General features: G+C 39.5%; 1 protein-coding gene across 1 annotated transcript in view; it reads right to left on the reverse strand.

Annotated features, from left to right (window-relative positions):
* The window catches only part of ARFGEF3 (ARFGEF family member 3), a 127,273-nt gene that overhangs the window by 91,236 nt on the left and 25,509 nt on the right, over positions 1-10,528 (reverse strand). The window contains exon 3 of the mRNA XM_006776223.2: positions 964-1,045. Within this exon, the coding sequence (XP_006776286.1) occupies positions 964-1,045 (82 nt within the window). The remainder of the gene's footprint in view (positions 1-963; positions 1,046-10,528) is intronic.

The following is a 10,528-nucleotide window of genomic DNA, read 5'->3' on the forward strand; positions in this document are numbered from 1 at the left end:
GCCCCCCGCAATAAACCCCTGCAGGCTTGAAGTTCACAGTGCTTGTCACTTAGAAACCAAACCACTTAAAAAGTCGGTGCATTTATATAGCCATCTCTCTTGCACTCTTGCAATGGCTCTATTATGTAATGTGTAAAACACAAATGAATAAATGCTCAGAGAAGGAAATGTTCTCAAACAATCTAACTTTTCCTATTAGACCAATTTTTTTTTCTTCTCAATCTTACTCTGAAACCAAACACATTATCCCATTTGCCAACCTAACTGTAGAGCAGGAAACAAAACAGAATGTGTCAGGTTTACCATCAATTTTCATCCACAGAACCACAGACACTGAGTGTATACAAGATTTGAGTTGATATGGAACCTGGGGTGTCTCTCTTGGGATCCCTTATTCTCCTAAAAGTTGGACATCACATAAAATATTTCACTTCTGGCCCTACCTGGTTTTACTCAGTGGATAGAGTGTCAGCCTGCAGACTGAATGATTGTAGGTTCGATTCCGGTCAAGGGCATGTACCTCAGTTACAGGCTCGATCCCCAGCCCCAGTCAGGGTGTGTGTGGGAGGCAACCAATTGATGTGTTTCCTCTCTTTCTGCCTCTCCCCCTCCCTTCTACTTTCTCTAAAAAAAATAACAAATAAAAAAAATCAATGAAAAACATATCCTCTGGAGAGGATTAACAAAAAATAAATTTAAAAAAATTCACTTTTGTGTGGCTTAGCTGAGTCCTCATGAATCAGTGTGTAAGAACAAAGGCTCAGTAAGATAATGTTGTATACAAAGAAATGTTGACAAATATTTTAAAAATCTTGTTATCCTCTCTGGTTATTACCTAGTTCAATCAAAAGCACTACTGGGTCTTTAAACAGCTAGTATTTAAAATATTAACTATTTGCTCTTTCCATGCCAATGCGGCCTGTCAATTTCTGTCGTCCCCAATGCACTCAGTGCGAGCCATACCTGTATTCCTGCCAAGGCATGTTGGGCCAGCTTCACATTCTTGGATTCCAAAGCCAACTGGAGAGGCAGGAGGCATTTCTCCCTGGCAAACACACAAATAAGGACATGTGAGCCCAGCAAAGTTGGCAGTCAAGTGTTAGGAGCCTTATGGACACCCCCATCCCTCAAATGCTGCCACACACACACACACAAAACTATAACCAACCATGAAAATGCACATGGGCTTAAAAAACAAAACAAAACAGGACAAAACGCTGTACAGCAATTATAGCATAGCAGCAGCTTGCCTTCCTAGCATGGCTCCAGGAAGAGCAAACACAAGGACTCTCAAACAACTGTTTTGGTGCATCAATATTACCTGATGGGGCTCTCATTAGTCCATGAACAGGCCTTGCTCTTTCCCAAATAGCTTGTACCAGTACACCTGGGATGAACAACTCTAGAAAGCACCATTGATACAGATTTCTATGACTTGCTCATTCTTCTCCCTCACCCAGGAAGTGATTGCACCACCACCATTAACTTGCTTCATCAATATAAATTAACATTCTATTAATTTGTCAATTTCCCTCCAAGTCAGTAATCATTTGTAATCTTTAAAATTTTCTCTTTAGTCTCCGTTAAGGGGTATATGTGAATTTTCTGATGGGTTCTTAATAAACACATTTCTAAGACAGAAATACAAATTAATCATCAGTAGCCTTGACCAATGAGAAGTACTTGGTGTCATGGAAGAAACAAAAAAAAATACATGAAGAGCTACTTGGATATTTTAAAGCTAAAAAAAAGATAACTGGCCCTCGCTGGGTGCCTCAGTTGGCTGGAGCATTGTCCTGAATACCAAAAAGTTTGTGGGTTAGATTCCCAGTCAGGGCACATTCCTAGGTTGCTGGTTCGGTCCCCAGGCAGGGCATATAAAGAAGTCAACCAATCGATGCTTCTCTCTCACATACATGTTTCTTTTTCTCTCTCCTTCCCCTCTCTCTAAAAGCAATAAAAACATATCCTCGGGGGAGGATTAAAAAGAATAAGTAACTGGACACTAAAACATGCCAGCAACAAACCAAAAGGACTACAAAGAGAAACACATCTGCTGGAAGCAATCATTCTAAATAATTAAACAACAGACCAAGAATTTTAATCAACCCGCTATTTCCCCATAGAGTTACAGTGGCACAACAAATGAAACATGACTTAATTCCACCGGGCTCTTCTATCCCCACTTAAACCAGAGCAGGCCCATTATTATGCTTTCTATTTTCACCGTAGACTGAAAGGGTCATTGACTTTACAGTGTGACAGCCACAGGGTAAGACCACAGGATTTCGTCTGTGGAGAAATAAGGGCCACTGTTGTTGAACACACTGAGACAGAAGTTAATTATAGCTCTGATTCCTTCCTGTCCACTCTGCAGCTCTGCTGCTTTTCCACGGAATCCTCCGTCGGCAGCTCTGGGACACACAAAGTGAGCGTCACAGGCACTCCCTACTTCTGGTCACGAAGACAGAACAAAAACAGGCTCCATCATGAAAAGCATTCACCCTCCTAGTCCTTCTCCCCTAAGTCTTCACTAACTGGATGTTACAATACCCATTTTTATGTGACCACTGATTAGATACATGCTTTGACAGATGGATAAATTACCCAACTGTGTTATTTCCAGTTGGGTGGCTAAAATTTTGTCTCTGTTATTGTTATCGTCAGCTTGTAACACTGCTATGTAGTCAGTTAAAGCAGAATAGCTGATTTTTTCCAATTCTGTTTCTTTTATTTAATCATAACCAGTTTATAAGCTTGGAAAAATTAATTGGAAGGGTGAAGTCGAGTGAGAAGAAGAAATAATGCGCAGATGGAATACTAACAGAAGAACTACAGAACTTCGTCTGTAACCCCATGAAACAGTAAAAATTTCCATCAGAATTAATTCACTGTGAAATAACTTCCATCTCAAATTTAGAGTCAGACCTGCCAATGAGGGCACAGTGCCAGCAAGCAAGCGTGCAGGTCCAAAGCTCTCACAGTCTCATAGGGAGCAGGAACGTCTATGCTGGGGGGCTCTGTGCTGAAAATGCACAAATATTACCTATTACTCACCAAGGGCACCAAACAAGACCAGAAGCCACACCCAGCAGCAACAAGGACACTCCTGGGAATGCTGACCCTGCCGACCCTTGGGAAGCAGCATGATATCTGCATATAAACAGGTGCTTACCCGTGTTGCTCTGCCATCTGCAGGATTAGTCCCTGAAATCCTCATCCACTGTCTCACCTACTTATTTACCCATCCACAGGATTTACACTGCAGACCTGAGCCAGGTTGTGGACAATCGCCAGGACTGCCAGGTTGCACCATGATTCCAGGGGGCATCACCGAATTGCTCCCCATGCCAGTTACAGTCACTGGGCAGGACTGGAAGATGTAACTGGTTCAGCTAGGTTTTAGATGAGTTAAAAGGTAGCAGTGTTTAGTGGGAAGCAGTGTTTAGAGGGGCTGTGGAATCACACAGACCTGGAGTCAAACCCTAACCATGTATACAAATTGTGTAATCCCAGTCGCATTGTTAAACTCTGATGGTCTTAGCTTTTCAATACATAAAAAGGGCATCTTAAGACCAATCCTGCAGAGTTATGGTAAGGAGTACAGATAATATATATCCAGGGTTGGTAAACTTTTCCCAGAAAGAGGCAGATAATAAATACTTTAGGCTTTGCAGTCCATATGGTTTCTGTCCTAACTACCCTACTCTGCCACAGTACAAAAGCAATCATAGCTGATACATAAATCAATGAACGTGGTTGTGTTTCAACAAAATTTTATTTATAAGAATAGACAACAGACCAGATTTGGGCTACTGGATTTGCTCAGCCCTGATACAGACAAAGGTCCAGCAGAGATGATAACTTTCAGCACAAGAAGAAGCACAATATTCAGAAAGATTGTGCAAAGGACATGGGCTAACTGTCCTGGGAGGGTTGTCTTAGCAAAACCAATCATTGCACCAAGATCTCTCTTAGAAAATAAGTGCTTTGAGGAAGCAGTCTGAGAGATTTCATCTGGGCACTAAACCAAGGCACTTGCTCCACCCACCCAACCAGCCATTCTTCCAACATTTGAGTGCCTACTGTATGCAAAACATGATGGGTGCTCAGGAAGATCAGGCAAGGAATAAGGCAGAACAGATAGTTTCTTTCATTTTATTCATGAGATGAAAGAGAGAAAAAAGAAAATTAACATTTATTATTTCTCTACTTAGTCTATCTGTCACTATAATCCTTTTTAATTTTAAATTTTTTATTGTTTAAAGTATTACATAAGTCTCCTCTTTCCCCCACTTCCTCTCCCCAGCCCAGCACATGCCCTCACTCCCCTACTGTCTGTGTCCATTGGTTATACTCATATGCATGTATACAAGTCCTTTGGTTGATCTCTTACCGCCCCACCCACCCTCGCCTCCCCTGCCTTCCCTCTTAGATTGGACAGTCTGTTTGATGCTTCTATGACTCTGGCTCTACTTTTGTTCATCCGTTTATGTTGTTTATTATATTCCACACATGAGTGAGATAATGTGATGTTTATCTTCCTCCGACTGGCTTATTTTGCTTAGCATAAAGCTATAGGCATTCTGAACCTTGTTTTACCGTTCAGAAAATGGAGGTCAGAAAGGTTTCACAGCCTCTCTGGTCACGTCAAGGCCACACAGCTAAAATCCATTGGAAACAATTCAAACCCAAATCCATCTGACACCCAAGACCAAATTCCTTCCAACACTCTTTGGTCTCAAAAGATCAGAGCAAAGCTAGAACTTACCTGTTTCTTAAACTTTTTTGGATCGTAAACACACAAAAATCTGGCAAAAGACCATTTTCCTAGGAAATAATTTCAGGGGATTCACATCTTCCTACCCCCCCCCCCCACCCCCAAACTCCCAACTCCACATGGATCCTATGTTATGTCCCCCGCTCTCAGGGCACAGGCCCCTGCCCAAGTTGGCAGAATCTTCAGTGTCTGCCTCAGAAAAGGCGGCCCTGTTCCCTGAGCTTGGGGGTCTGGTAGGATGGGCATAGCTTTGTGTGAGCGCATATGTGGTGTAGGAGGTGAGAGCGATGCTCACTCTCCTCGGGATCCAAGGCCTCTCACCCCTGAGACCCAGCAGTCCCAGATCAGCATCACACGCCTCAGATCCCGACTCCGACAGGAAAGGAATGAAGCTCACGGGGCACAACTGATCTTGCTGCAGGCTCTGTGACACCATAAAAATCATGCTGCCTACTTTCTGGAAGGCGATTTTAATAGAAAAGAATAGCAGGGCCTGTTGACTGGGTCTCAGAATGAAATGTCTAATGAAGATACAACGTGGTACACACTCAGTGCCCTCTGCACATACTGTATTAGAATAAACCATTTTTTGATCTTTCTAGATGCTGCCTCGTTGGGAACAGGGGATACCAAAAACCAATATTCAATTACATTAAGCGACTGTTTCTTATGCACAGGCATGTGCAAACCCACTCGTGCCTAATTAAATAAAGGCAGTGGCCCCAGGTTTCGTGTCCTGACATGCCGCTATGTCTTAAAGCAGAATAATTAGCAGGGCTGCATAGGCACAAGGGAGACATCATCCTGAGACTCGGTGTCTGGTCACGTCAAGGAGGTGCAGCAGGTTTCCTTAACTGCACTATCACGGTTCACAGACCAGCTTTATTGGGCTGGAAGATAACAATGGACAAAGGGAAATTAAAATAGATGAACAGGGGAAACGTTAGGCTTTATCAGAAATTACCCATTCAATACGTGCACAAGCATGAACCTCAAGTACAACCAAATGCATTCCTGAATGTTAGGCTGATTCCCCTTTGACGCACCTCATAGGAAGAGCACGAAGGCACCTTAGAGTTCTAAGGTCTGCTTCCACTCTCCAATTCTAGGAGTCTACCATCTAAGCCATTTATTCAGTAACTGGATTCCTTTACATCATAACCATGGCTCTGGTTGAAAACTGGTGGCTTCTATGTGCAAAGTACCATGTCCATACTTACTGTTTTATTGAACTACAACTTTTGAAAGTAGAGATTTGTTAACAAAGCAATGAGATTGCCTGTCCAAGGTCACATGCTTGTAAATGACGGAGCTGTGATTTAAACTTAGGCCACCTGTCTTCAAAACCCATGCTCTTAGGCCTCTGCCACAATATCTGTTACCACCAGACGTCTCCCCCCATCTGCTGTCCCCAGGCCTATGGCACACTGCTTTAAAAAACAGCAATCCGCCCTAACTGGTTTGGCTCAGTGGATTGAGCGTCAGCCTGCGGACTGAAAGGTCCCAGGTTCGATTCCGGTCAAGGGCATGTACCTTGGTTGCGGGCACATCCCCAGTAGGAGGTGTGCAAGAGGCAGCTGATTGATGTTCCTCTCTCATCGATGTTTCTAACTCTCTATCCCTCTCTCTTTCTCTCTGTAAAAAATCAATAAAAATATATTTTAAAAAACCCCAAAAACAAAAAAACAGCAATCCCAAGTGAAGTGCAGCATAGTGAATAGAGTCAATAACATTGTAGTAACAATGTAATTATGCCAGATGGGTATATGAATGTTTAATCACTATGCCGTACACCTGAAACTACTAAAACATTGTATGGTGACTGTAATTGAAACATAAATTTTAAAAATAAGTAAATAAAACAGCAATCCAAATGTCCATCAGGTAAAAAGATTGGGGACCGGCATCAAATAAGTCATGTAAATCTTATTTTGAGTGGTCCTTCATGAAGCAATGCATTACATTTGACAGCTGGTATGCAGCTGGGAACCTATAGGCAGTTATCAGGTGGGAAAAAATGTGGCTCTGGAGACAGCTGCTGAGCTCAAGCTACAGCCATCACTGTTCCTGGTAGTCATGACCTTCCCTAATTTGAATACAGGAGGTTTTTGCCCCCTTGTTGTGACACTGCTGATGTTATGCATGCTTCTGAATACTGACACTTTAAACAGTTTGTATTAATATTGATGGATTTTCATTGACTAAGCTTTCCCAGAGCCATCCCAGAGTCCCAGTGATTGGAACTGAATTGGTTCCTTAGTTGATTTTCTCTGCAGTACAGTTAAAATATTTTCATTTCATTTCTATTTTCATGAAAATATTTTTATCAGTGTCAAGTCTTTTCTATTTCATAACAAAGATTAGAGTCATCCTTCAGGAACTGTTTTAGACCCTAGAGATACAGCTGTGAACATAATATCCCTATTCTCCTTCAGGCCTTCAAGATTTCTTAGCAAGCCTATTGCAATTATTAAGTTGAGCGAATGAAACTGCCATATTTGTAGATTGAAAATGGTTGCCTATCAGCAATTTTATATGATTCAATCTATTAAAAAGAATCCTAAATAATATAATGCAGTTATGCTCATATTTTCTCTCAAGATATAAACTTTTATTATCTATTATTTTATTATAAAATGCATGTATATACATAAAAAAGTCCAAACAGTACAAAGGGACATACAGCAATGAAAATCAATTAGGGCACGATTTAAGAAAGAGCTGGGTTGAATGTTGATGATGGATATTTGCAGACAATGGCATGACAGAGCTCTTCTTTTTTATACTTCCTATTTGTATCAATTTTTATATAATAACTCTAGAGAATATCAGCATAATCTGAAGAATATATATTTTAAAGCTACAAAGCCATTGGCTCCTCACAAAAATAGTCATCAATTGTGTTTCCTTCTGCTCAGCTCAAAAAGGTGAGTGAATTTGCACGCCTAAAGACAAAATATTTAATATGAAACTCATTTTCTTCCATTTCTTGCTGGTACTTACGTTGACAATCTGTGTATTCCTCACAGCTATTATACCTGCTGTTCTTTTCCATAAAGAAAACCAACCTTCAATTACATTATGAACCTCACTATTCTAATAGATTTTTTTGTAACAAATGGACAACTACTGGCAAGTAAGTTTACCAATCATCTTGAAAAATTTTAAATACTATCTAGATGTTCTTTTCTATTTGAAAATAAGGTGCAAAAAATAGAAAGTAACAAATACAAAAATATTTTGTTACATTATCACAGGAGAATGGTTTTTCTATTTTAAAGTTTTCACCTAATATTCTTGCAATATTAAAAAATGCAAAATACTATTAGTCAAGAAAATAATTTATAAAGAAGAGTAAATTTTTACTCATTTTGAAAACTTTTTCCAGATTTACTGAGTTATAATTGACATATAGCATTGTATAAGTTCAAAGTGTACAACGTGATGATTTCATATATGTAATATTGCAAAATGAGTACCATAATAAGCTTAGTCAATATCTATCATCTCACAGTTATATTTTTTCTTATGATGAGAATTTTTAAGATCAACTCTCTTAGTAACCTTCAAACATACAATATAATATTAAGCATAGTCACCAGGTTGTACATCCTCAGACCTTATTTATCTTTGAAAAAAAATTAAAGATGGACTCCTTCATCACAAGAAGCTAAAAGGGGAAGGGAAAGGCATCCAGGAAAATTAACCAAAGTAATAAAAAATTTTTAAACTTCCATCTGTCTTATGTTCTCCTCCAAAACAATGCAGCACATGGAAGCCAGTAGAATAAACCCCACTTCTCTCAGAATAAATTTTCTTCTGTCTGAACAGCAAACTCAGATATAAAACATGCAGGTCCATAGATCCCAGAAAATATAAGCGTCTGTATCCTTCTCTCTTTTATTGACTTTTTATTTACAGCAATAAAACATCAAGCATTAAATTGTCAAATTTAGCCCAAGATATAAAAGCTAAGCATCAGGCTAGTCTGAATACATGGACAGGTCCCCCTGAAAGCCTAATCCTCAGTGCTGAGATAAACTGTACTGTTCAAGGCTAACGATCATTCATCAGACACATGCTCATGTCCTCCCTACTTACACATCATCCATCTTTACAAACACCACCCTCCTTCATGCTTCTGCTTGACCCTACTAGCATTTTTAGAACCCCTCCTGGTAGGGTTAGAGGCTCCCCACCCCCATAACATGGGATACAGCGGTTGGTTATGCAGATGATTAGGAATATTGATAAATAACTGTGGAGGAAAATTTATTAACCCTCCTTGGTTCACAATCAACTGATAATGAATGTCCTTGTGAAATCCTCTACCAAACAAGCAAACTACCCTACTAGTATTCCAATGGCTTACTAAACTTAAAAACCAAGACCACGCCTTCGAAGAGGAGATCTCCGGGATTTTATGCCAATTTCTGACCAACTTTGGTAGAATCATAACTGTTAATGAGGAAGATGTTAACATAAGTTACTTTTTCTTACGGTACATTAATTTGATGAGGTTTTTTAATGGCCCTTAAAATGTGTTTTAAAAACTCTTAATGAAAAAAAAATTATATCATAGTAAGTGAAATTAACAAGTTACAAAATGTTAATACCATGTGACCTAATTTTCATTGCATACACTCAGAAGAAAAGAAACCAAATATTAAGATTTATTATCTCCAGGTGATCTGACTTTTACAGCCAACTTTAGGAGTTAGAGTTCAGACATTTCTGAGTTAGTACTGGGCCTTTCCCTCTTTCGGTCTCAATCTCCTCATCTACAAAGTAGGGATGTAATGACACCAACCACATAGTTCAAGTAACAAGGCATTGTCAACAATTATATTTTCTAGGCTTTTTAATTTTCTACAGAAAGAGCGTACTCACTTCACAATGTAACACATTACTGTGTTTCTCAGAGGGTTATCATATGTGTATTTTCTTATTTTTCTCTTATTTTCTGAATAATTTTTTAAACTTGTATTTTATATCAGGCCAAATTATACTTTTCAGATCTCTATCTTTCAGCACTCGCAAACATTAACCTGACATGGAGTAAAGACTTAAATGTGAGACCGGACACTATAAAGCTCCTAGAAGGAAGCATCGGGAAAGCCCCCTGACATTGGCCTTGTGATGATTTCTTAAATATGACAACAAAGCACAGGCAACAAAAGCAAAAATAAACAAGCTGGGACTGTATCAAACTAAAAAGGCTGGCACAACAGAATAATCAACAACATGAAAAAGCAACCTACCAAATGGGAGGAATTATTTTCAAACCTTACGTCTGATAGAGGTTAATATACAAAATATAGGGTGCCTCCCCCCAAAATGTATACAAACACTTTGAATAATTACAAAGGCAGTGTTTATTAAAAATACATTTAATTTTCAAAACTAGCTACCAGCTGTTAAAGTATGCATACATTTTTGGGGGATACACTGTAAATAAGGAACTCATAAAACTCCATAGCAAAAAACACACAAATAATCTGATAAAAAATGGGCAAAGGCCCTGAATAGATATTTTTCCAAAGAAGATATCCAAATGGCCAATGGGTACATTAAAAAAAGGTGTTCAGCATCACTAATCATTGTGAAAATGCAAATAAAAACTACAATGAGATATCACCTCACATCTGTTTGGGTGGCTATTTTCAAAACACTAAAGGCTCGGCGCACAAAAATTTGTGCATTCAGGGTGGTGGGGGCGGGGGGGGGGGGCCCTCAGCCCGGCCTGTG

This window comes from Myotis davidii, unplaced genomic scaffold, assembly GCF_000327345.1.
Source record: "Myotis davidii unplaced genomic scaffold, ASM32734v1 scaffold266, whole genome shotgun sequence".
Taxonomy (NCBI): domain Eukaryota; kingdom Metazoa; phylum Chordata; class Mammalia; order Chiroptera; family Vespertilionidae; genus Myotis; species Myotis davidii.